Source organism: Hibiscus syriacus, unplaced genomic scaffold, assembly GCF_006381635.1.
Source record: "Hibiscus syriacus cultivar Baekdansim isolate YM2019G1 unplaced genomic scaffold, ASM638163v2 tig00110021_pilon, whole genome shotgun sequence".
Lineage (NCBI taxonomy): Eukaryota > Viridiplantae > Streptophyta > Magnoliopsida > Malvales > Malvaceae > Hibiscus > Hibiscus syriacus.
Window position 1 is genome coordinate 100,458 of NW_024062569.1, and position 26,988 is coordinate 127,445.

Here is a 26,988-nt window from a genome sequence, read left to right on the forward strand (position 1 = left end):
GTCTATTATTTATGAACGTCAATGGTGGGGTGGTGGCCGAGACACCTTAGTTGGCATAATTTTGGCCACAAATTTGTGTGGTGACGATCATCATCCACCGTCCATTTGACAGACAGAAGGAGTGCAAATGATTAGTCATATTTTCTTTTTTCCGATAGCAAAAGCTGAGTCTAAAATTAATTAAAAGTCATGATAGAATTCAACTTTGGAGAAGTTTATATATATGAATCTAATACATTTTATTTAAAATTTGATAATAAACTTTATTTAAATTTACTTCTATTTATAAATAATTAAGATAAATTTATTTTTGATCGATAAATTATAATTTCATTTTTTAAAAATATACTTATTTTATGTTTAATTTTATATTTACTAATTTTACAAAAACTTCTTTTTATTAAATTTATATATCTTAATTCTGTCCACGACTTAATGTAGTTATATTAGAATAATATATATTATATATTTTAAGTTTATAAAAAGGTTCAAGTTTAAATTTTGAATGTTAGAGTTTGAGCTTAATTTTTTTTGTATAATTTATTATTTTAATTTAATGTTTTCCCTCAAATCCTATTAAATTTCATATAGCTCTTATGATCTAAACGAATAATTCAATCCTTAAACATGCCTACTATTTGTCCAAGTAAAAATTTCAAGTCAATTTTATTTTTTATAAAATTACATTTGAAATAAATTATATTTTCTTGTGAAAAATTAAGATATTGTGTTATTATTATTTTTCTTATGATTGTCCTTCCGGTTTTCAAGGTTTCACCTTGATTAATTCAGATCGACTGACGTCGTACACTTGATTTTGGTGGATGAGTCTTCATACAAATATTTTTTGCATACACAATTGACTCAAACTCGATACCTACGGTAAAGCTTCTTTGGTGGATGAGTCTCCCTTGATTTGTTATTACTTACAGCTATTGTATAGGTTTATCCAAATATTATATAAAATAATAGAAGTTACGTTCAATGTTAATATCTCACACTATTTGTTATGAATTTTATCACAATTATATTACTCGCAAATATAGATGTATAGAAGGAAATGTTTGGAATGGTAAAAAAAAATCCAGTTTTAAATTTTGATATAATTTAAATATTTAATTATTTTTATTAAAAAATAATTTTACAATCTCTTATGAATTTTCTAAATTTTATATTTGAACATATATTCTTATATTCGTCTCCATTCATACTTTAAGATTATGTCGTGGATCAAATTTCACTTAATTGTTTAATTAACGAAATGTTTTCTTAACGTGATTTTGTAGTTGTTTTATATGAGGTAAAAAATGCAAAGAAATGCAGAAAGCTGACAATGTAATCCTTTTATTAGAGATAATGATGGACTAATTGGAATATTAATATATTTAATTTGGATAACCTAACCTCATATATTTAAATCATTTGTGTCAAGTGAATGACGTGTAAGGATAATATAAAATAATGGACAACCAAATTCAGAATCTTTCAAGCTTTTTATCATTTTATATTTTCTGGCAAAAGCTTTAGGTTGGAAAGTGGAAACATGCAAATTTGTCTCCACTGTGTAATGCATGTCTAGGTTCAACAGGGGAATAGGACTTTACCCAAATTGGAATAACGTATTACATATTCATGCATACCAAATACAAACAAAAGAAAGATGGAATCAAACTAAAAGGGTGGTGGGATTTTCCTTCTTAAGATCATCATAATCATGATCGTTGATCGGATCATTTTGATTTGAAAGGAATGGCTCTGATCACGACTACATGGTAGAGTGCTGCTAGTGCTGCTCCAACCATTGGACCCACCCAGAAAATCCACTGCAACCAAAACAGATCATAGTAGGTTAGTTTCATTCATGCTTGGAATGAAAAAAGAGTGAAAATGGTGAAAAAATTGGGTTACATGGTCATCCCAGCCCTTGTCCTTGTTGAAGATGATGGCTGCACCAAGGCTACGAGCCGGATTAATACCGGTTCCGGTGATTGGGATGGTGGCTAAGTGCACCAAGAACACTGCGAACCCAATTGGCAATGGTGCAAGAATCTAGCAATCAACACAAATTTAAAGTTAAACTCTAATCATTAGTCTGATGAAATATCCTCTGATAAAATTTGAACTTACAGGGACGTGAGAGTCTCTGGCACTGCGCTTGGCATCGGTGGCCGAGAAGACTGTGTAAACAAGAACGAAGGTGCCAACAATTTCAGCACCAAGACCATCTCCCTTAGTGTAGCCATGAGCCACCGAGTTGGCTCCGCCACCCAAAGTACCGTATCTTGTCTTCCCCATGAACCCTTTAACCACACCAGCACCACATATGGCTCCCAAGCACTGCATCACCATGTAGAAAATCGCCCTTGTTAAGGACAATTTCCTTCCCAAGAACAGCCCAAATGTCACCGCCGGATTGATATGACCACCTACCATCACCATAAATTCATCAATAATCCAATTGTACATGTCTATGTAGCAAAGTTTTGTAAAGGATGTGGGGATAGTTACCTGAAATACCAGCAGTGCAGTAAACAAGAGCAAAGATCATACCACCAAAGGCCCAAGCAATCCCTTGGATCCCAACAGTTGAGCACTTTGTCGGTTCCTTAACAACGCCCATTACAGTCAACACCGAGATATACAAGAAAAGGAAAGTGGCAACGAACTCGGCTATCCCAGCTCGGTAAAAAGACCAAGAGGTCAACTCACTGGGCTCAAACAATGGTGCTGGTGGTGGCTCAGTGTAATCCTTGTCGTCTTGGGACTGAGCCGCCGTCCCAATAGGCTGCCTCTCTGAGAATTTGTTAGCTCCCAATCTTACATCTTCTTCCTTCCCTTCCATTTCTCCTCTTTTTTGCTCTTTAATTACTACAAAATGTGGAAAACAAAGAAACCTGTGAGCCAAAGAAACAATTGAGACTGCTTTTTGCGAGTTAATGGAGTGGATTTTATATACAAAGTTGTATCATTGTATGAGAAAATGGTGGGGTCAATGCTTACCATAAATGAATAAATATAATGTTTTCAGATAGTAAGTATAATGAATTATGACTGACCAATTGTTTTCTGGCGACTGGGTGGGTTGGCTGCTCAGATAGCTTAGGTGGCTTAGTGTTGGCCACAAATTTGTGAGCTGACGATCATCAGCCACCGCCCCATTGTTAATTTGTTAGACTAAGGGGAGTAAATGATTAGTCATTTTTTTCTTAAATGGGTAAAATACATCCTAGGGCACTTAGTTATATGTTTCAATTTTAATGGCCATTGACTATTTTTATAACTATCAATACTCGATCTATTAATCTGATAATTAAAATCGAATATTGTATAAGTTTAATATGAGACAATAATCCTAATCTAATTTTCTTCATTCGTAAATATTAATTTGAACTCTTAACTTTATTTAAATGAATTAGTGTCTCATCCCACTATACTAATTGATTATTAGTTAATAATTTATTTTTTTAATAAGTTTTTAAATAAATAATATGCTTATAATATTTTTAAAAAGTATTTCATTCACTATTAATTATATAATTGAATGACTTCAACGTATTTTATCCTTTATTTATATAAGCTAATAATTTTTTTCGTAAGGAGTGCAAAAAATTGCAGAAAACTGACAATCTGTAATTGGTTTTGGGAGATAATGATGGCGCTAATTGAAATTTATTACCTAATCTCAGTTATTTAAATAATTTCTGTCATTGGAATGACATGTATAAGATAAAATATAAAAGAATGGCATCTAATGTAACATACATAATCAAATTCAGAATCTTTCAAGCATTCTAACATTTTATATAGGCTGGCAAGACCTTTAGGTTAGAGACATCATCATAATTATATTATATGTTTTGGAATATAATTTGTTTATAAACATGCAAATTGGTCCCATTTAGAGGCGTTTATGAACCATTCATATAATGTTCTATTATTAAGTTAAATAGATGAATATCAACATAATTTTTATGTTTATTTAATAAATAAACTAACACAAACAGAGATGTGTTCAGTTCGTTTATATTTACGAACAAACTCGTTGAAAATTAGTTTATTGACTGGTTTATAAACTTATATACCTAAATTTTCTTTTCCTTTTTTTTTATCTTTTTTCGTATTAAATATTGGTGAAACTAAGGACTAAATTGAACGCTATCAAATTTTTTTCAAATTAAAAAATCTAAGGAGTTTAAAGACTAGTGACTTAATTTTAACATTTTTCTGAACATATAAACCATGTCCAGGTATACTAAACAAGCATGTTGACGAACACTGAACGAATATATTCACGGACGTTAAACGAATATATTTGTGAAACTGAATACAAACACATTAAAAAATAAATAAACAAACACGAATAGAATATTAAAGAATTAAAGAATCACTTGAACATAAATACCTTTAAAAATAGACAAACAAATACAAATACAATGTTGGATCAAACCGTTCTTTCACACCCACTCTTTGTAAAGCTTCAAAGCTCAACTTGGGAATGATTTTCAAAGCTTCTATGGAGGAGTGAACAACTTGACCACTTCACTGAACATAGAGTGATATATCTATGCCAGGTCTCTGTGAGAGCCCAATTACCATGTCCAGTTGTTCAATAATGCCTCAAATTTTAGTATCGTAGCTTCTTGTGAGCTTGTTTTAATTTGTTGCTTGAAGCTATATGGTTGGTTTGTTGGCATTGATGGGGTAGAGGAAGATGAGGTTTGGCCTTAAGATGGTTATGTGAACATCACCCAAAGACTTTAGTAGTGTGACCAATACGGCCACAAAGTTGTCATACTAGACATTGAAGATAGATGTGGGATAGGCCATTGCGACTCAAATTTGAGGTGTCCCTTACTTGGATTCTTTGTTATTGGAATAATATATTAACTTGAAACTCATTGAAAGAGAGTATGTTCATATTGGACTTTGAACAGATTGGAATTATATATTTGCATATTCTTGCATACATACACAAAGGGCAAACAAACAAAAGAAAGATGGAATCAAACTGAAAGGGTGGGTGGAATTTTCCTTCTTCAGAACATAATCATGACCGTTGATCGGATCACTTTGATTTGAAAGGAATGGCTCTGATCACAACGACATGGTAGAGTGCTGCTAGTGCTGCTCCAATCATCGGACCCACCCAGAAGATCCACTGCAACCAAACCAAAGTAGATAAGGATTATACTATCATTCATGGTTGGAATGAAAAAAGAGTGAAAATGGTGAAAGAATTGGCTTACATGGTCATCCCAGCCCTTGTCCTTGTTGAAGATGATGGCTGCGCCAAGGCTACGAGCCGGGTTAATACCGGTTCCGGTGGTTGGGATGGTGGCTAAGTGCACCAAGAACACTGCGAACCCAATTGGCAAGGGTGCAAGAATCTAGCAATCAATACGAGTTCAAAGTTAAACTCTAATCATTAGTCAATTCATGTTACAATTCTAAGTTTCTAACGAAATATCACTTACAGGGACGTTAGAGTCTATAGCACTGCTCTTGGCATCAGTGGCCGAGAAGACAGTATAAACAAGAACAAAGGTGCCAAAGATTTCAGCACCAAGGCCATCTCCCTTGGTGTAACCACGAGCCACCGAGTTAGCTCCGCCGCCCAAAGCACCGTACCTTGTCTTCCCCATTAACCCTTTAACCACACCAGCACCACATATGGCGCCCAAGCACTGCATCACCATGTAGAAAATCGCCCTTGTCAAGGACAATTTTCTTCCCAAGAACAGCCCAAATGTCACCGCCAGATTGATATGACCACCTATCCATCACCATAAATTCATCAATGTACATGTCTATGTAGCAAAGTTTTGTAAAGGATGTGGGGATAGTTACCTGAAATACCAGCAGTGCAGTAAACAAGAGCAAAAATCATGCCACCGAATGCCCAAGCAATGCCTTGGATCCCAACAGTTGAGCACTTAGTCGGTTCCTTAACAACGCCCATAACAGTCAACACCGAGATATACAAGAAAATGAAAGTCGCAACGAACTCAGCTATCCCAGCTCGGTAAAAAGACCAAGAGGTCAACTCACTGGGCTCAAACAACGGTGTAGGTGGTGGCTCAGTGTAGTCCTTATCGTCTTGGGACTGAGCCGCCGTCCCAATAGGCTGCCTCTCAGAGAACTTGTTGGCTCCCAATCTAACATCCTCTTCTTTTCCCTCCATCCTTCTAGTTCTTTTGCTCTTTACAACACTCTGGGAAAACAATGAAACCAAACTCTATGCTTTTGGTGAGTTAATTAATGGGGTGTTTTTTATATACCAAGTTGTGGTGGGGATAAAGCATAAATGAATAAATTAAATGTCTTGGGACATTAAATATAATGAATTATGACGACTGATCAATCGTTTCCTGGCCTTTTTTCTTTGTGGTTTACTGGGAAAAAGGCATGAATGCACCATTGGATTGTTTATTCCTTATGAACCACAATGGTGGCTGGTGAGAGTGAGACTCCTTAGCTGGCTTAATTTTGGCTACAGATATGTGAGCTGACGATTATAAACCACAGCCACATCGCCGCACGTAAGAGAGAGTGAAACATTCATGATTTACTCTTAAGTGAACAATGTCGAGCAAGTTCCATGAATTCGGCTGTGTTGAAAAACTGAATCATCATGTTTATCTCGTGGGGCGGTGGAACTGGAGACATAGTTTATACATGAATTTAAACATAATATAATTTGAAATACGAACTTCAAATTATTTTCAACATTAAATTTCAGAAAATCCAATGATTTTCTCCAAAAGTGCAAAGAAATGCAGAAAAATGACAATCTGTAATCCAAGGAGATCGTTTTGGGAAGATAATGATTAATTGGAATACTATTACATTTAATGCCGATAGCCTAATCTCATATATTTAAATAATATCTATCATTGGAACGACATGTAAAGCCGTAAAGGTAAAACATAAAATAATGACATCCAATGTAACATATACATGTATACGCTGGCAAAACCATTTGGTTAGAGTCATTGTCATGTATCATATATTTTAATATATTTATTAAATCAAATAAAATTATTGATTTTGATTCAGTTTATTATTAAATAAAAGTTATTCGAATATTAGGGTTGTAATCATGGGGACTCCTTTGCATTACATGGCCCCCACGTGTATAATCTTATAATAGAGAATAAATTTTTAAAATTTTAAGTGAGATAATTTATTAAATTCTAGAGAGACGAAAAATTAAAATATATGATAATTTGATATTTTCAGAAGACGATTATCCCTAGTTGTTCTCTTAATTTATCTCTCTTTATGTAAGAATTGATAATTACTTTGAATAAAATTGTAAAATAATGTAATTAAACCACAATGATTAAAGATATCAATTTAAATAATATGCCGAAAATTAACGATGTAAAATGTGTAAAAGTTATTTTAGTCATTTTGGGTGGCTAAGTGTTGTTTATTCATTGATGAAAACATACCTAAAATCATATTACATAATTTGGCATTGTTTAAGCCATATGATAAGATTAAGGGGTTGTTTGTTTACTTCAGAATGATTAAGCGTTGAATGATTCAAATGCTGAATGATTCAGAGGTTCTGCATGAATTGGTTCTGAATGTGACATGATGTTTGATAATGGCTCTGAATCATTTAGAATGTACTTTTGTGTTGAATCATTGAGCACTGTTTTGTTGAATCAATCAGCATTGAATCATTCAGAAGTGTGAAACAAACACGTTGAATGATGAACGGTTCAACATTCAGCACTGAATGATTCCATTAAGAGGCAAACAAACAGCCCCTAAATATCAAACCCCAACCGCCCCTTGAATTAAGACCTCAGTCTGTGTTTTTGGTATGTAAAAATCAAATGGCCTCACAAAAATGGCTGCTGCTGACCTATAACTCCAAATTTCTTTTATTTTTCTTCATCGCATATTAAAAAAGAAATAGATGCTCAAGCCGCTTTCCTTTCAATAAATAAAGTCTTTTGAGAGTATGAAAGGTTGGAAGCTTAAACGGAATGAATAAATGTAGTTTCTCACAACCCCTTTAAATTGAAGTCCTATCTGTCCATGAGTTCTATTATTTGCTTAGATTCAGTCCATGAGTTCTATTAGAGATGAATATGAGACTTGAATTGATGAGTTCTAACTCGATTCGATCTTATATAGTTTAAGAATATGTCTAGAATTTAAGTTAGAAGTGGGGTAGGATGAATTTTGAGAGAATAATAATCAAGTTTGGATCATAATTGAATTTATGATAAAACATTTCATCTTATCTGAGTTGAAATACTTTACCATAAAAGACCATATTTATTTTTCAATTCTTATTTTTCTTTTTTCACTCTTTCTCCTCCCATAAATTCTCTTATCTTTCTCTACTCTAAAATTTTTAAATCCCTAAAAACATCATCGCCCATAGCACTGACCGTCGTCGTTATTTATAGTTGAATTCTAAAATCTTCCAACAACCTCCTTCAAGCCTCCTAATTTTGAATATGGTGTATGTTTCATCGTAAAAGTCTTGATGTCCAAGAATCTAGGTCGAAACTGTTTCTCATTTATTTTTTTATCTTCTTCATCCGCTATCGTATTAGATCAAAATTATTATATCGTTTCTCTCGCTAAAAGGAGTCTATTCACTATTGGGATCGTTGAAAACATCCTAAGTCATCGAAAACTACCTTATTGAAAAGATGAATATCTTTTCTCCTTTTTTTCTTTTTATCTCTCCTTTGTTCTCTGTTTTTCAAGATTTTGTTTCTTTTTCCAACTCTCTTTTTGGTGTTTTTCTAAAGATTTTTTGTTTTATTTTATTTTATAGAATCTTAACTTTTGTTTTAGTTAATTTACAGTATTGAAGTGATATTAGGTCAAATAGGGTTAGGGCTGATTTTCACTCCCAAATTTTGAGTCGAACTCGGGACAAACGAGACTTCTTTTAATTTAGGTCAAGTCGAGTAGATGTATAGAATTCTCGAGTTGAAATTGGAACTGTTAAAATTCAACCCTTGTCGGCCCATATTCATCTCTAATTGAGTCTTAGCCGATCCATATTCATCCCTAATAAGTAATTCAATAAATCTGAAACATATTTTAAATTTAAATTAGATGAGTACTCATTTTAAGTTCGAATTAGATGAACGTAGTCATACTTATGTTTCTTAATATAAATTCATTGTTATGACAATATGTGTATGTACTTTACTTAAAATGTGTTTAATTATGAAATTCAAGTATGAATCACTTTTGAATATCATGTAAATCATTAAGGTATGGTATATTTGTATGTGTTTCGATGTAAATTTGATTTTTTTTCCATAGATTTTTAGTATGATAGTAAATTGATTGTTGAATATTGATGTAAAAATGGTAAATTTAATATATGATATGTGTATTGATGAAAAGTGAGAGTATGATTGAATCATTATTCAGATTAACTTAATTTAGCATTAAATATAATTGTCATGACAAAATGTTTATAATTTATAAAAGATTGGTTATTTATGAAGAGGCGGAGGAATGCACTTAATATTTCGATCGATTTTTATGTCTCGATGATAAGAAATTAGATCCATATATCTGAATATATTATGTTAGCATGGGCTAAAATCTGATTTCACCATGTTTTAGTTCCAAAAGCATCAAAGATCTGCGCATCTACTTCATGCACAAAATTCTTTTGGAAATTTTCAATCTTTTTCTTACATATTTGGCTGACTGCATTAATGCCAAGTTGTTGGACCGACATATATTAAGGTTATGTGTCTCATCTGAAATTCAATAGCATCAGAAAAACAACAATAACCCATGAAAATGAAAACACTTATTGCTATTAACATAATCTTTAGCTGAGAGGAAAACAGGTTCCTTCACCACCAGTTCCCCATAGAAAATAGGCATACTTGGATGCTCGGAATGGGTTTTTCAGGTCAGCCTCGAGCGCTTCCAGGTACCTTTCTTCGGCCTCCAGTTGATTGTTCCTCACCTTCCACAAGAAGTCCGCATATTGCTCCAATGCCTCTGGATCTTGCGGTTCGACTTGAATTGCACGTTTGAAGTACTCCTCCGCCCTGTTTAAATCCCGATTTGGACAAAATCAACATCACATACTGCTGGATAATGCAAATAATTAGAGACGATTAAGATTTTTATGATAATCGTTTTTGTTTTATTAACTGCTTTTACTCTTATAAGTAGGAAAGTTCATCTCATTATTTTACACAAAAATTATTTGTTTCTCCACAATCTCTCTCTTCCTATTTTCGAAAAAAGTAATCAAGCTGATTCTACTTCTTCACTTTGAGTTTACGGAATAGATTGTAATTCTCCTTCTTCACTTCGAGTTTACAGAATAGATTGTATTAACCTTGGAGACAACATCCACTTTTAGGAGTACAAAAATTACTTCTAATGTAGTGAATTGTACCATGTCACACAGTTATTTTACTTAACACATCCGGATAGAGAACTACAGGATTGGAGATTATACCTGTCATGGTCCTTGACAACAAGGTAAAGAAACTGAGCATAATTCAACAGCAAGAGAGAATTCTCCGGCTCATCGGAGATACGCATCTGATAAACAAGGTTCATTCTCAAATGCGTTTCGCCGTTATCATCCGGTTCGAGCTGCACGTTTAGTGGAGACACCAACTGCTGCCTAATCTGATGATCGACGACCTTGTAACAAACCTCTCCTTGCATTTTCGAAGCCTCCTCCACCATTGACCTCCATATCCCTAATTCTCCATCAATGATATCGGTTTCAGCCACGACCGGTTGTCGATTCACGTCGATGACGGCCTTATTAGTCATCGAATGTACCGAAAAATTGGCCAAAAGGAGCATGACGTAGACCATAAGAGTCGGTGTTGTCGAAAACACTTGCTGGAACAGCCACACGAATGTTAATGTCAAGTCCCTTTGCATCTTGTTCATCACGTCGATTAAATCTTCACAGTTTAAGCCTTCCCTTATAACCAATGTGTAGCTCTGAAGCTCTCTAATGATCAATACCAGTGAAGAAAATGCCTTTTTAACAGAGCAGTATGCAAACTCCCCTGCATCGACGAAACCCTCTTTCCACTTTTGCTTTCTCTTTATCATCCGAACCGAATGCGGGATGCCGAAACATCTCGCTTTCTGCTCGATATCTATCCGACAAACCTCGTCTCGCTCGGGCCAATCCGGCGGATCCGGACAGATACCGAGTAGACTAGGGTCGAGCAACTCGACCTTTGAGGGTAAAATCTGCGTCTCTAAGCTGTTTTGAAACAAGCCTCCGTCAGAGAAATCGTCGAACCGTGCACGGGGAGCGAGTCTCGGGCTACGTCCTTTTAACTTTCTCGAGACTAAACCGAAGGCCAAAGGTTGTTGATTGAATCCACCATGATTTGCAAACCAAACGGCAGAGATCAAAAAGACTGATTTTTGTGGGATTTTGTGTATGAACATACCCTTTGGCGCTAAATTTAGCTCCATGCTTTATACAAGTCTGGGATTTTATCTGCTAGAACAAGATCAAAGAAATAGTGAAAAAAACAGTGATAAAGAGATTTAAGCTATGGGTGAATGAATAAATGAATGAAAAAGAAATCAGATTTCAGCAGTTTCCGTTGTTCGAAGGTAGAGAATTTCGGTGGCTGAGAAACATACCACGTGGGTTGAGTCCATGGTTTGGTGAAAACATGCGGCCTTTTCAGATCGGTTGCGAGTCTTTGTGCTGGAAAATTTGCAGGAAAAAGAATTGGAGGTGTTGACACTTGGCTTTATTACAAGAGACGCGCTAAAGGTTTGTATTCTTCTTTGACGTTTTCCAAACCAGGGGAGACAATTTTCGTCTTAAACCCAATAGGAAAAAAACGACTTTTCGATTTAATCGGTTAATACTTATTATATTTATTTATTTATTTATTAAAAAAAAATTTATTAGCCGTACATATAGGGATGGGCATAGTATCCTAACTCGACGTGTTCATATCCGATCAGATCGTTTTTTTTAAAAAAAATAGATTGGGGTCAGATTTGGTGATGTTCGGGTCGGATTGGATTCTGGTTTAGGGTGAAAAATATCCGACTCAACCCGACCCAAAAATATAATTTTATTTAATATATTTAGGAATAATTACAATAATATCACTATATATATTACAATTAAATCATTGTTTTTATTAAATAAAAATAATATTTTTTATTATTTCGGTCTAGTCGGATAGGGTTCAGATTTTATCTCAAAAAACAGGGTCAAATTCAGGTGGGATGGAGGGTATATATTTTTAACATCGTGTCGGGTGAAGGATGTAAAATTTTTGGGTCGGATCGGGTTGGCCGAAACCCGTCCTAAACCGGACCAATGACCATCCCTAGCCTTACATGGTATCCGTAAATAACAACATAAATACATGCAGGATAGTCTAAAACAAATGATAATGAAGTAGACATGATGAAGGTATAATGGACAAGAGCATGCATCCCACCGTTAATCAATCGTCGAATTAAGATGATGCTTATGTGGGAATATTTTGTCAATAATCCTCGTTCTTCAGTATGGTAGAAATTAAGTATTGAGATGTTTGAATAATAAAAGGTCAATTGACGGACCACATTGGTTTGGATCAGTCTCGATAGTAGTATCTAGTACGAGGGGAGATGAAGAGCCAAGCGAATGTCATGACAAAGAGCACGAGCCTCAATGAAGCCAACATCAAAAGGTCCATGTATTGATTGTGCACGACTTGCAAGTAGCAGTCCATGGTCATCGCGTTCAAGAACACCAATGGCATGTGTCCCTGGACTTAAAGGGCAAGCTCTATCTATGATGATCGTGATAGATCCTTAAGTAAACTTCGGCCATCTGGCAACAGGTAGAGATGTAAGCGACGGAGCAGACCCAAATGCAACCGCACACGTGAGATAAGACGACTGGAGGGCAGAACCAGAAGTAATTAACTGCCACCTTGAGAGCACATGACTGTCAGAGAATAATACGTTGCCAAATTGATACAAGAGTACAAGGAGATCAATGAAGCATGCGACATTCAAGGAGTTTGTAACACACTTAAAATCGATTCAGTAATTTTTTTTTTACTTTTAATGATCAGAAAATACTTTTCGATGTTCGTATCAAACTTTCGAATCTATATGTTTAAGATAAGAAAAATCTTAAATCAATTAGATTTAATTTTAAAATTCTATGAATAAAGACCAAAATATAAAAGTGTGAAATTAATAGCTTTGAATACATGTAAAGTTTGAAAACTCTTTTATGAGCATGTTATTAAAGGACCAAGTTCTACTTTTTCCTAAAATCTTAATTTTGGTGATTCTTCGACTATGAATAATGAAATGATAATTTGTAACTATTTTATTAATTATAAAAATTAACTATCTTATTAATTGTAAAAATTAATATTTTATGTCAAATTACATATCTATTCATTTCTATATCTAAAGCCTTAGTGGCAAAAAGAAACTGAAACTTATCTTCAACTTTTAAATTCTATTTATTTTAGAATCTTCTTCAAGAATTTAAAATCTTCCAAATTAAGTTCCTTACAATCTAATCATTAGAATTCAATTCTAATCATATATATATATATAGAATAAGTTTTTACTTTTTCTCTTCATTTGGTAGCAATTTGGAACTAAGTGTTATTTAATTATAAGTTCAATAGTGATTTTTTCATGATTTTTAATGTTTTCGAAGACTATGTTTTTTTTATAACTATTGAAGATCTGTAGATTTATTTTCATATTTTCATGAATACGACAATCAATTGAAAAAAATCTCTATGTTTAATACCTCAACAATCAATTGTAAAAATCAAAGCAAGGAATGTTTTGAGTGTTGATTACTAGACTCGAACCTTTACCTTCAAAGAAAAACGCCAAGTGCTTAGTCGCCAAGCTAAACAATGTAATTTGAGGTGATTTCACAATACATATTTAACATGTGAGACATTAATATGATGGATCGAAGAAATGGATAGAAACAATTGTCTCTCTAAAAATTTTAAATGGATAAAAACAATTGTATCTCTAAAAATTTTAAATTAACATATATTTTAAATATTTTTTAATTGATAATCTATTTTTGTTCTTAAAATTTTATAAGTTTTCTTCCTCTTAAAATTTTAGAAATTCTACACCTGTAACTAGACATTAATATACATGTATTATAAAAGAAATTTACTTGGGTGGAACCGTGTAAGGAATACTCCGTTGCGACTTCGACAACCAACACGTTCATGTAACCATAAGACACACAACAACAACAACAACAAAACCCAATTCCCATATGTATGGGGTAAGGGGGAGGTAGGGTAGTAGGCTGCCCCCAACGCCAGGTTGAGAATAGCTTCCGTGAAAGACCTCCGGCAGTCAGAAAATTAAAAATATAGATAAAATGCAATGCATGTATAAATAATTACATAAATACATAGCTAAACAATATTCATATGCAGTCATTAATATCATATGTGTTTCTGTAATGGGGAGTAATCCCTGCAAAATAATCCATGCGAAAGAATCTCTGCATATAGACAGAAAACATAGGACCCGGCTAATTTTAACAGAGGAAACATGACGAGAATGATACACAGAAGACAACGATAGCAAGCCCAGTTCTAATCTTTCATAAATACCAATAACAGAAAAGTATAAAAAGTAGAAGTCATGGAAATTACTACAAATGCATTTAAAAGAAGACAAAGATGATACACCCTATAGATGTGACCCACACTACTCGACTACCCTAGTCTTAAGCCTCCATAATTTCCTATCATAGGTCATGTCTTCGGTAAGGCCTAAATCCATCAAATCAGATCTCAAGCAGTCATCCCACTTCCGCCTTGGTCGTCCTTTTCTTCTGGCACCGTGGACTGTAATCGACTCTACCCTCCTGACCGCATCCGACGGTAGTCGCCTAAGGACGTGCCCAAACCACTGTAGTCTTCCCTCCCTCAATTTTTCGGAAACAGACACCACCCCTAAGGACATCCTAATAGCAGAGTTTGTCGTCATATCCCACAGAGTCCTACCACATGTCCATCGAAGCATTCTCATTTCTGCAGCCTCTATCCTCCTTACGTGATCTTTCTTGGGTGCCCAACATTCTGATCCATACAACAGCGCTGGTCTTATTGCCATTCTATAAAATTTTCCCTTAAGTTTTAGAGGCACCTTCTTGTCACACAAAACTCCAGTAGCGGCCCTCCACTTTAGCCATCCCGCCTATATACGGTGTGTAACGTCATCATCTACACCCCCATCTTTATGTATCATAGACCCTAAGTACTTGAAACAATCCTTTGAGGGAAGAACGTGTCCTTCTATGCATACTTCTACATCTTCATCGTTTTGGTTCCCATTGAAGTTTGAACATAAATACTCTGTCTTTTCAATATTGATCCTTAAACCTTTATCTTCCAAAGCAGTCTTCCAGGTAGCCAGTCTACTATTCAACTCAGATTTTGTTTCAGCAACTAGGACAATGTCGTCAGCGAAAAGTATACACCAAGGTACACCGTCTGGTGTCGCACAATAGATGTCGTCCATAATCAAGGCGAAGATGTAAGGGCTAAGAGCTGACCCCTGGTGGAGTCCGATTTCCACTGGGAATGCCTCGGTGTCGCCAACTGTAGTCCTGACGTAAGTAGTAGATCTACAGTACATATCACGAATCGCCCGGATATAAGCAGTTGGTATCCGTCTCGTTTCCAAAGTCTTCCAGATCGTATCGCGAGGAACGCTATCATAAGCCTTCTCAAGGTCAATGAACGCCATGTGAAGATCTCTAGACTTTTCCCTATATTTCTCCATAAGCCGTCGAAGTAGATGAATCGCCTCCGTGGTAGACCTGTTTGGCATAAAACCAAATTGGTTTTCCGAAACCCTAGTAACTTGTCTCAACCTAGCCTCTATCACCCTTTCCCATAGCTTCATGGTATGGCTGAGTAGTTTAATACCTCTGTAGTTACCACAACGTTGGGGATCTCCTTTATTTTTATAGATTGGTATCACCGTAGACTCTCTCCACTCCTCTGGCATCTTGGCAGTCTCTAAAATAATATTAAAGATGTTGGTCAACCACTTAACTCCCTCATCTCCTAGGGCTAACCACACAGTGATAGGAATTTGATCAGGACCGACAGCTTTCTCCCTTCCCATCTTTCTAAGAGCCATTTTGACTTCCTCAAACCCAATCCTTCTTGTAGGGCAGTCATTGGCCGTAGTATGATGGTCGGCTGACCCATCAACGATACTATCTATACATGGAGAGGCACCGTCATTAAATAAGCCAAAGAAGTAACTACCCCAAACCCTCTTAATATCATGATCTTTCGTTAAAAGAACACCATTGTCTTAAACAATAGCAAGAAACAATTGGTATGTTGTGCTTGAGTTGACAAAGTTAATTGTTAATGTTACATTGTGTTGTTATTTTGAATTAATCAATAAGATTAATTCAGATTGAATACTGCAAGACGAGAATGATCATCCCACCCTAATTTACTCTATTCGCAAACGTCAAGATTCGAACTTTAATGTTATTTAAGAAATCTAATGTCTCATTCTATTAGACCAACTGGTTGTTGATATTTTTGGTATTTCGTATAATGCTAAAACTAATTCTCAATATTTATTTAAATAATCATTTTAGTTTTTATATTATTTATGTGACATTTATAGACGTACTTAATTGATTATATAAAACATGTTACATCATCATTTTTTATGACATGATATATATCACATCATCACTTTAAATAATATGATATGTATCACATCATTATATTGTGAAACATAACGCATTATAACTCATTGCTTTGAGTGTCATGTTATAGATCACGTCATTAATGTGATGATGTGACATATATTATAATATATCAATAATTAAATACATATAAAAATATTATGTCAGTAACATACATTGATAACACTTAACTAAGAATTTCTATCCGATTTAGATTATTTTAACTAAAACTTAAAATATTAAAAATTAAAAATTAAAATGTTTTTAAAAAAATATAAACCAAAATGATAATTCAAAAATGTTGAGAGTTAATTTTATCATTATTTTTTATAATATTAAGAAAATAGCAGTTAACATAATTAATTTATTCTTATGCTCCTAAAGTTTTCTTTTCCAAAATTATGAATCTCAATGTATTTTCTCTTTGTTTACTTGATAATACCAAATATTGTTATTATTTAGAAAATTACGTAACAAACTTAACTATTTAAACAAACGAGAGTTAAAATTTAATCTTTGCTTTAATTTATTAGAACTCGACTTTCATAGTTTATAAAAATTGAGAAGTCGATATTCATAAACACATAAATATAATTTTCTAATTTTTCTTGAAAAATATATATAAATTATTAAACTGTTAATTTTGAGTCATCGATTTAATGATAATATTTAACGGTGTTATCCTATTATAATAAGGTTTCAATTTTCGAAAAATGGGTATAGGGATAAATTATAAGAAAAATTAGCTGATCCTATTCCTATATGTAGTGGGTAAGGGGGAGGTAAGGTAGTAGGTTATCCCAACGTCAGATTGAGAGCAACTTCTGTGAAAGACCTCCATTATGAATTACCTTTAATGGGACTCGATCCCACGACCACAAGGTTAAGAGCCTTGCGCTCTACCAACTGAGCTAGACGGACAATTCGGATAAATTATAGGAACTATATCTTAAATTCAAACATAGTATAGGGACTAAAATGAGAATTTAAACTTATAATTAGCTGGCGAGCCATATTCATGAAGCTGACATGGCAACGTCTCATTGGACCACGTTAACAATAGAAGACCCAGCTAAAACAACAAAAAAACCACCCGACGAGTTCTTTCTGTTTTCTCTCAGGCGAACCTCTCTTTAATTCCTTAATAAATCCTTCTCCGGCAGCCGACAACCAAAATATCCCTTCGAGACCGACTTAAACGGCACCGTTTTCTTCCATGGCCTCCCCGCATAGAGATCGGACCTCCGAGTTCCGATCACTATCCCAAACGCTTCAAAAGCTCGGAGGAGGGATCTCAGCCGTCGATAAGAATCATCTCCAAAACGACGATGTTTCCCAATCTCCTCCTCTTCCAGTTTCATCTGTCAGATCTGAGTCCAATAGAAAGGCTTCTCTAATCGGGTCGGGTATCCATGAAACCTCTCAAAAAATTGTTCGACTTGCCAAACGTAAGCTCTTCATTTCGATTGTTCTTTTAGCTTAAACTTTGCTTAATGTTTCTTCCTTGGTATTTGATCCATTTTGAATATGCAATAGTCTAGATTTTAGCTATTTTTGAATAAAAAGTTGATTGATTTAAGTGTTAGCTGTTTAAATTTTAAAAAATGAATAAGAAGATAGAATATTTATCTTGATTGTACATTTCGGAATTATATTATTTTGCAATGGGATTTTTGAAATATTGTTACCTTGTTTATGTTTTTAATGTGATTGTTGCAGTGGCGAAAAGGTCATCGATGTTCAATGATCCGATTGTTGAAATACAGGAATTGACTGCTCTGATAAAGGCCGATATTACCACCTTGAATGCTGCACTTTCGGATTTGCAAACACTTCAAAACATGGAGATCGCTGACGGTAATTACTCGGAGGATCGGGTTGTTCATTCGACAACGGTGTGTGATGACTTAAAGAACAAGTTAATGGGTGCTACAAAACATTTCCAAGACGTGTTAACTGCAAGAACTGAGGTTTTATTTTATTTTATTGCTTAATAAGTATTGGGAATGAGAACTAACAAGTGTTATCTGTGGCTATAACATTACTTGTGTTTTTCTTTCGGTCTCTCAATATTGTGGTTGTGCAGAATATTAAAGCTCATGAGAATAGGAAACAGATATTTTCTAAAAGTACAAGAAGAGAGAATCCGTTTCAGCGTCCAACAAAATCTGTGACTGAGCCACCTCCTTGGTCAAGTTCTTCAAATGCCTTGGAGAGTTCGCTGCCCTCAGGGTGAGTACTCTCATTTCTTGTGCTGCATTTAGGAGATATTAATGAACATCAGATAGGAAACTACTATGGTTGGTATTACCCTGTCTTCATGTGTAGGAGGCCAAGTTGCTTTCCGGCTATTTTTTGGGAATCTGAAAGAATCGTTTCATTTGGTTTGCTAGACTATTAGCATGCTGCAATTTAATCTATAAAATCGACTGTCTGTTGGTTAACCTCCAATATAGACTTGCTGCACTGACCACCTTAGATGTTATACTTCAACTCTAAAATATTCTGCCGTGGATATTTACTTACACCTACCATTAGACTTTTAATTTTTTGGATGTGCCATGTTTTTTCAATGCAAAACGATAGCTTCTACTCTTGCTGTTTTACTAATGTATGTATTTTCCTTTTAACCAGACTTCCATCGAATGGAGTGCAAGCTGGAAGCCAACTAAGGTGTGTGTATTTGTTCATTGATGCCTGAGGTTTATATTCTTCCCCATTGCTCAAGTGTTCTACTTGTTGATCATATTTATGAACTAGATCCAGCGACATCTTTATGTAATCTTATGAAATTTAGATGTGTGGGTATTTATCCTTTACCATGCATTCAGATCGAAAATTTTCTTTATTTATGCATATGTAGGATATGTATCAAACTCATGCCCTTATAGAAATATATCCATGAGTTTCATTTTCGTTTTGTTTCTGTTTCCCTATTTGTTATATTTTACCCAACGATACCTATAGGCGGAGGCCGGCCGTGGATGGCACACCTTCACACCAGATGGAAATGTCCATGTTGCAGCAGGTCGTTCCCAGGCAAGAAGATTACTCTCAAGGTAGAGCAGTTGCTCTTCAAAATGTGGAATCTACAATTTCCGAACTTAGTGGGATCTTTACACATCTGGCCACAATGGTTGCACAACAAGGAGAACTAGCTATCAGGTCTGCTGTTTTTGGCTTTTTGCTCATATTTGTTTACTTAATTTCTTTTCCGGTTTAGATGTGGCAAGCTTACTACACCATTTCTCTCGGCATATCTTCAATTTGAAGTATTTGCTATATAAATTTATGGATTACGAGTCTTTCAAGAATCCGCCTAATTGATTTGACTTGTGAGCAGGATTGATGAGGACATGGATCAATCATTAGCTAACGTCGAAGGTGCTCGTAGTGCTCTATTGAGGCACCTAAACCAAATATCATCAAATAGGTGGCTTTTAATCAAGATATTTGCTGCAATCATCTTTTTCCTGGTGATCTTCATCATCTTTGTGGCTTGAAGTGATAACTCGAGATTCCAATATATATACTTCTTATCACGACATGGCGTGGATATCCGTGTATGGCTTATTCTGTCATATTCATTATGTATATTCAATTTGCTTTGCCATGATTTTCATGTGGTCCTAGCTTGTAAAAAGTTGCAGGCTTCTAGCTGTGTTGAACGTAACATAACTCCACCATACCTTATTGCTTGTAACCATGTTGAGAACCCGATTTGTGCATCAATAGAGGCTGATGAATTTGATATCGGATAATATGATTATTATGTTTCGAAATGATTAATTTTCTTCCCCCATCTCCCATGCTAGTATTTTTTCTTCTATTGCCTGTATTTGTTCGTATTATATGTACCCATAGGTGATACGTAGACGGAACGATATCCTTCTTTTGCCATGAGTGCATAAACAGAATCAATTATGTTCTGTTGAATAGCGATGTCTAGGCTACCCCCCCCCCTCTTCCGCGCCTGTTGTAGAAGCCAAAACCTGTCGACCTCGAGGTAGACGAGTTCTTTTCCAAGTTTGTATTGATATGTTCATGTCTTTATGGCTGCATAGGAAGAGTCTTTCCCTATGTCCAAAGATGTCAAATGAAATATTGCCGGAAAGGAAGGCTTACCGGAACTTTGTTGATCATCTCATGTTGATTCCGATGGTAGAAGGAATATTGTTTGCGGACCATGTCGGTTTCGATTATGATTACAAGTAACTACATTGATTAAAAGCCAACTAAACTTTGTTTGCAGATTAAATAAACAAAACAGAGAGTGAAACCCACTAAGTTGATTGGTGCGAACTTTCTCTGAGAATCTTGAGAACTTTTTCAAACCCAGAATTCATAAGTCAGTTGTTGGCCACTACCAAGTTTGATACGCTAAAGAATTGCTAAAGCAAAACAAGTGGAGAATAAAAGAAGGAAAGAGTAGGGAAGACTGGCCATTTTTAGGGCTTTTGACTGCCCTTGTATGCATTACAAACAAATAACTTTTATTTTTTCATATTTGACAGTGAGAAGTGATTATAGATAGGCAGCTCCTTTAGCAATGTATGTCATTACATGCCTATATATGTATATAATATGTGCATTGCAAAAGGAAGGAAAAATGAAATGAATGAAACTTTTCATGCTTCATTTGCATGAAGCTCCATTATTGAAGGCAAGAATAGGCTAAGAAAGCTTTAAATGTCAGAAGGCATTAAAGCTATGAAATACCCAGTAATGCCTTTTTTCCCCCCTTAAAGTGGAGCTAAAACTGGTGTATGTGTTCTTTTACTTTGCTTCCTTCATTCAGAAACAAGATTTTATGTTAATGGTATAAACTTAAGATGTTATGCTAAAAAATTAAAGAATGCAAAATCACAAAATTTTAATGAATATGAACTTATATCATCAATTAAAACATAAAAAAAATCTGAAAATTTATAATTTTTAAAGATATGATCACATCTCAATACTCCATCAATTCATCCCTACCTTTTAAGTTCTCTTATGTGTATATATATATACCAACATTTAAAAGTGAATGCAATTGCTAGTTGGCTATTGATTTTAAGTTTTTTTTCTTTACCTTTCATCTCAAAGATTCATTGGAAACAAGAAAAATCAAGTAATGGCAGACACACTGAAGGGGGAAATAAATATAAAATCTTTTATTTTCCATGATAGATTTGGTAAGAGAGTGTTGAAGACCGGAAGGTTAACCCTTGAAATGACTGACAATTTGCTTTGGAATTTTTGCCTAAACAACTCTATCCTTAGTTGACAAAGTATGCACTAACTCACCCAATGCATCCACCTTTTTTGAAATTTAATGAAAGTAGGAAGATTAAATTCTAAATATATAAAGAGTATAAGGATTTAAAATATATTTTAGCCTTTTTAAAAATTATTTATTTTTTTGTAATTTATATTTAAGTCTGAAGTGCAATTTTTTTTAATATAATAACAATTTAGTTTGAGAAAATTATAGGGGAATGAACATGTTATGTGGAAGGATAATTGGGATTTGTCAAGCATTTCAATCACTTGATGGTCTGTTTTCCTGTTTATTTCTTCATGCTTATCATCCTTGACATTGCTATTTCTTTTATACTTTATTAATGTCCTTTTACTAATCATCCTTATAAATTTCAAAGTTATACCAACAATTGGTCTAGTGGATGTTATAATTTTTTTTTAGATTTTATCATGTATAAGTTTTACATAATTTTATGTTATTTAAATTCAAATATAACTTCATCATCAGTTCAACTATATTTTGTATACATACTTATAATTTCGAAAATAAATAGTTTTCCATTCTAATGGCAATTGACAACCCCAAGCTCTATTTTTGAGTCCTCAAAAATCCACACGATCACGTAATCTTATAATCTAAAAGTTTTTCAACGTTTAGTGCTATGTCGGTTGGTCAAATATTTTACAAAACATAAATCGGATAAGACAGCATTTTTAAGGTTTTGTCATAACTTTGTTAATAATGTTAATAATAGTAATTAACAGAACTATGAAAGATCTTCATAGTACTATTGCAATCTAGCACGAATTTTATTTTCATATTTTTTTAGCAATGTCTAATTAAGTTTGAGGGTGTCCTTTCCCCTGGGCAAATTCAATGTTGACACATAATAATAATGATGATGTTGTCACTTGATAGTATCTAGCCATTAGTGTCCCAATTGTACATCATCTAAAGTTGGGTCCAATTGCTCAAGTTTATCCATCTATGTAATATTTACTACTATGAAATTTCAATAGTTGACAATGAAGCATTGGTGGACCGAGAAAGGTTGAGGTGTCAAGATTTATTTTTGTTTAAATATCATTATGTGTAAGTTTTTTTTTAATATTTAATTATTAGTCAAGTTAATTGTATCATACGTTCTTAAACTATAAATCTTATTTTAAATTGGTTATTGAATTTTTTAACATTCTAATTTTGTCTTTAAATTTTGATTCTATTGTAAATTAGTCCATAAACTTTTGAACATTTCAATTTCATCCCTAACAATCACTATATGTTAGTCATATCCGTTTCAATAAAATTGTTAGGCCAAACTATATTATTATGTGTTTAAATAAAATAAAACTTAGGTTAAACTATGGTTGGAACTAATTCCATATTTGGATGAATTTGAGTATGAAATTAGAAGATTTAAAAGTTTAGGGGCCAATTTAGAATTAGGGTCATAGTTTGAGGATGAAATTAAAATATTCAAAAATTTAAAGACTAATTTAAAATGAGAGACATAGTTTGAAGATGAAGTTGGAATATTTTAATGTTTGTGACTAATTTAAAATGAGAGTTATATTTTAGAGATGTATGTTGCAATTAATTCTTATTAGTTGATTATGCTTTGTTATGATTAATTCTCGTTATAGTTGCTAGGATATGTATTTGTTTATAATTGTACCTTATACTTTGTAACTTCAAAAAAAAAAAGTATTTAGAGTCAGAGTAGACGACATGTCGACATATCGAGTCGTTTGATTTAACTCGTAAATATCGTTAATTTAAATTTAAATATAAAATTTTAAAATAGTAATATAAAAATATTTTTAATATTTTATTAGTATATCAACAATGAAACAGATAATTGAGTTGAATTTAAACTTGAGTTTGTAAAATTTTTAAAATCAGACCATGACAACATCCTCATTCACTTCATGAACTAATCTAACTCTACAAATTAAATTAGGAGGGCGATACATACACTATGTTAAAAATTAGAGATATATTACAAAATTTATCTTTTATTGGTGGAATACAAAAAAATCACCTATATTGTATTCAAATGGAATTCATGATAAATAAGCAATTTAGATGAAATAATTGCAATGATGCATGTGTTTTTTTGTGTGGTAATAATTAAAATTATTTTTAGTCAATGATTGCTAGACAATCCTAAATAATTGGTATGATAAGGCTATTTAAATTTAAAACCAAAAGTATTATCAAAAACTTTTATCTATTTCTTTCTAGATTATGTTTTAAGAAATGATAGAATTGAATCCTCATGCCCTACATTTTATGGATTGGTTTCATTGCAATTTGAACTACCACTTTATGTCTAAAAAAACGTGCAGGGTACATTAATTAATGTTTGAACATGTAATCAAATTTTATTATTTCAACAAAGATATGAAATTTGGTTTAATGTGCTATTAGATTTATTAAATAACATTAAAAGTTTGAATATGGTTGATGTAAATAAAATAAGATAGATTAGAAGAATTACTTTTATAATAAATTTATTTACTATTTGATTTAGTTTAATTGGATCAATAGATCAAATATTATTTATTAATCTAAAAAAATGACAATCCTAAATTTTCTTTTCGAGTTAGCATCACCGACTCAATCAAGGATTTAATAATAAACTATAGTATGGATATAACAAAAGAAACTTATTACACAATTTATTTAACAAAAAAGTTTTCATAATAGCATTACTAATAATTAAACTTTATTATATGTGTGTCTATATATCGTGTTAGGCTTTATGATCACTACTAATTATTTTAAACTTTCTTAAGCAAAGAAAGAGGGTCCCGAATAGCCTCTTCGATTAATGATTATCTTTCCCACTAATCACCAGGCCAAGCTTGAAACCTAAACCTTTTTATAGGCTAACAAAAAAATAGTAAATTAAGAAATCATATTTCAGAAGTTGAAATTAAGCCTTGATTAATCATTTTTCAGTTTAAATACTTCTCAATTTCTTTTGAGACTCTAATCTTAATTTTGTTAAACTCTAATCTTAATTTTGTTATTGGGTAAAGTATATAAATGATCATTCGATTATAGGATACTGCTCTATTGAGTCTTCAGTGTAACTCCTTAAATCCGACATGGACAGTACGACCGAATCTCGAAGATCACCATAATATAAATTAAAAGAAAATAATCTCTTCCAAGTTCATTGATAAATACCATACATGAAAACAATTTTAGATATAACATGTTGTGATTGAAAGTCTGTATATCTTAATAATAAAACCATGTTTACAAGAAAATAATGCATACTAAATATAGTCCAAACACATAAAAACATAACATCTCATACTCTCAAACACAAAAAGTAATCCAATAAGAGTAATAAGCTACTAAGAAAAATAAAGTCTGAAAATATTTATACAGTATCTAGGAAAAATATGCTACTAGACGGTCCTCAAGTACCAATCGTAACCCTATAAGCCAAAGGGATCTAAAAAGAGAAAAACTAACATAATGAGCTATAAGACTTAGTGTGTCCTCTAGTGCCATAAATATTAGTAATAAAACATAAAAAATTTTGACACTATATAAAATACAAATATAAGATTCAGACAATAGTAAAGTCAGTCATTTATTATCGATCATCATAATAGGAAAATTTTACAACCTTACCTTTTGTCGTAGATAAACATGACGGGGATGTTACATTCTGAAAAGGAACCCAAGAAAAATACAAGAAACAGGATGAAGACTTTACTCTCCAAAGAGGAACCTAACATATTACAGAAAACGAGAAACAAGATGGAAACATTACCATTCGAGGAGTAACTCAACAAAATACATAAATATATCAATATGTAGATTATAAACATTACAACATCAATAAGGAGTCATGCATGCCAGTACAATATACAACAAAAAAATAGAATATGACATGCAAAGTAGATATATAGTATAAATCAAGAGACACACCTGTATCAGCTAAATAATATTGATTAAGTCATGTGTTTTCCACGATCGATAGTACTAGGTCTTGCAAAAGACAACATGTATCTCAAGTTGATCGAGTAGAATCAAGATGAGCTGAACAGGAGTAGTTTAGATATACTAGAGAGTGGTGCAAAGATATATGATCACATTCAAAACATAATATTATAGAGTAAGTCCTTAAATTTCAGAATTTTTTTAACATAATTATAACATACAGAAATAAATAATGCAAAACATGACTTTTGGATCTGAATTTGACAAAATAGAATGCAAAAACGGATTTAAGATGTCGAAAAATATAAAGTTAAGGGTCAATATTCAAATTCAACGGGTTCGGTTTGGTTAGTGGTTTAATTTGGGTTTCAGTTAGGGGTTCAGACTGGTTCATGACTGATTTGTTCGGTTTGCAAAAATTCAACTCCCACCAGAATCACATTTGCAGTAAATCAACGACGACGCGTGTGACGAATGGGATAGTTTTCGGTGGTCGAAATTATAACATTTTTTCCATAATCACATTTTAAGAGACGAGGAACCCTTTACCAACGTTAGTTTTTGGCGATGAATGGCAAAGATGGACTTTCTTGTAAACCCAAAACTAAACCTCCTCACCATACTCTAACGATGATGGCGATAGAAAAGGAAAGCCTGTTGGGGAAACCGGGTTATTTCCCATACGAACGTAGTTTCAAAATTGACCTAAAATGTCAAGATCAAAACCACCAAAGGTTGCACAACGGATAAACCCGTCAAACTATTGAATATTGAAATACAATGAAAAATCGAATAAAAAACAATAAAGGAGATAACACACTAAATTTACTAGGTTCGACGAGAATATCGTCTACTCCTCGGGCACCACACCGGATGATAACTTCACTATCAACAAATATTACAACAAATGAAATTCTTTAGAATTCCCAAAGTGAGAGAATGAAGAAAACAAATGGAAGAGATAACTTGTTTTGGGGATGATTTCTAATGAAATACTTAGGCATATTTATAGTTGAGTTTTAAGGACTAAACTTATAAATAA

General features: G+C 33.4%; 4 protein-coding genes and 1 long non-coding RNA gene across 5 annotated transcripts; 2 read left to right on the top strand and 3 right to left on the bottom strand.

Moving 5' to 3' along the window:
* Positions 1-1,720: 1,720 nt before the first annotated feature.
* Positions 1,721-2,905, bottom strand: LOC120213502 (probable aquaporin PIP-type 7a). The gene is made up of 4 exons (XM_039211615.1): positions 2,509-2,905; positions 2,128-2,426; positions 1,909-2,049; positions 1,721-1,823 (listed from the first exon to the last, which is right to left on the bottom strand). The coding sequence occupies exons 1-4, from the start codon at positions 2,840-2,842 to the stop codon at positions 1,731-1,733; spliced, it is 867 nt and encodes a 288-aa protein (XP_039067546.1). The 5' UTR covers positions 2,843-2,905; the 3' UTR covers positions 1,721-1,730.
* Positions 2,111-5,733, top strand: LOC120213504. The gene is made up of 2 exons (XR_005524795.1): positions 2,111-2,197; positions 5,545-5,733. It is a non-coding gene; the product is annotated as an uncharacterized LOC120213504 (long non-coding RNA).
* LOC120213503 (probable aquaporin PIP-type 7a) lies at positions 4,905-18,519 on the bottom strand. Its single transcript, XM_039211616.1, has 5 exons — positions 18,513-18,519; positions 5,848-6,182; positions 5,475-5,773; positions 5,247-5,387; positions 4,905-5,158 (listed from the first exon to the last, which is right to left on the bottom strand). The coding sequence occupies exons 2-5, from the start codon at positions 6,179-6,181 to the stop codon at positions 5,066-5,068; spliced, it is 867 nt and encodes a 288-aa protein (XP_039067547.1). The 5' UTR covers position 6,182; positions 18,513-18,519; the 3' UTR covers positions 4,905-5,065.
* Positions 9,604-11,542, bottom strand: LOC120213498. Its single transcript, XM_039211610.1, has 2 exons — positions 10,475-11,542; positions 9,604-10,055 (listed from the first exon to the last, which is right to left on the bottom strand). The coding sequence occupies exons 1-2, from the start codon at positions 11,464-11,466 to the stop codon at positions 9,830-9,832; spliced, it is 1,218 nt and encodes a 405-aa protein (XP_039067541.1). The 5' UTR covers positions 11,467-11,542; the 3' UTR covers positions 9,604-9,829.
* LOC120213499 (syntaxin-31-like) lies at positions 17,856-20,538 on the top strand. Its single transcript, XM_039211611.1, has 6 exons — positions 17,856-18,186; positions 18,458-18,708; positions 18,825-18,970; positions 19,373-19,411; positions 19,706-19,903; positions 20,082-20,538. The coding sequence occupies exons 1-6, from the start codon at positions 17,955-17,957 to the stop codon at positions 20,239-20,241; spliced, it is 1,026 nt and encodes a 341-aa protein (XP_039067542.1). The 5' UTR covers positions 17,856-17,954; the 3' UTR covers positions 20,242-20,538.
* Positions 20,539-26,988: the final 6,450 nt, after the last annotated feature.

Excerpts from the sequence above, each read along its gene's own strand:
- LOC120213499 (XM_039211611.1), top strand. The coding sequence starts at position 17,955 with ATGGCCTCCCCGCATAGAGATCGGACCTCCGAGTTCCGATCACTATCC. Across the intron at positions 18,187-18,457 it reads AATTGTTCGACTTGCCAAAC|TGGCGAAAAGGTCATCGATG; the intron begins GTAAGCTCTTCA and ends TGATTGTTGCAG. Across the intron at positions 18,709-18,824 it reads TGTTAACTGCAAGAACTGAG|AATATTAAAGCTCATGAGAA; the intron begins GTTTTATTTTAT and ends GTGGTTGTGCAG.
- LOC120213502 (XM_039211615.1), bottom strand. The coding sequence starts at position 2,842 with ATGGAAGGGAAGGAAGAAGATGTAAGATTGGGAGCTAACAAATTCTCA. Across the intron at positions 2,427-2,508 it reads CTGCACTGCTGGTATTTCAG|GTGGTCATATCAATCCGGCG; the intron begins GTAACTATCCCC and ends TGGTGATGGTAG. Across the intron at positions 1,824-1,908 it reads ACAAGGGCTGGGATGACCAT|TGGATTTTCTGGGTGGGTCC; the intron begins GTAACCCAATTT and ends TTTTGGTTGCAG.
- LOC120213503 (XM_039211616.1), bottom strand. The coding sequence starts at position 6,181 with ATGGAGGGAAAAGAAGAGGATGTTAGATTGGGAGCCAACAAGTTCTCT. Across the intron at positions 5,388-5,474 it reads CTATAGACTCTAACGTCCCT|ATTCTTGCACCCTTGCCAAT; the intron begins GTAAGTGATATT and ends ATTGATTGCTAG. Across the intron at positions 5,159-5,246 it reads ACAAGGGCTGGGATGACCAT|TGGATCTTCTGGGTGGGTCC; the intron begins GTAAGCCAATTC and ends GTTTGGTTGCAG.
- LOC120213498 (XM_039211610.1), bottom strand. The coding sequence starts at position 11,466 with ATGGAGCTAAATTTAGCGCCAAAGGGTATGTTCATACACAAAATCCCA. Across the intron at positions 10,056-10,474 it reads GTTGTCAAGGACCATGACAG|GGCGGAGGAGTACTTCAAAC; the intron begins GTATAATCTCCA and ends GGATTTAAACAG.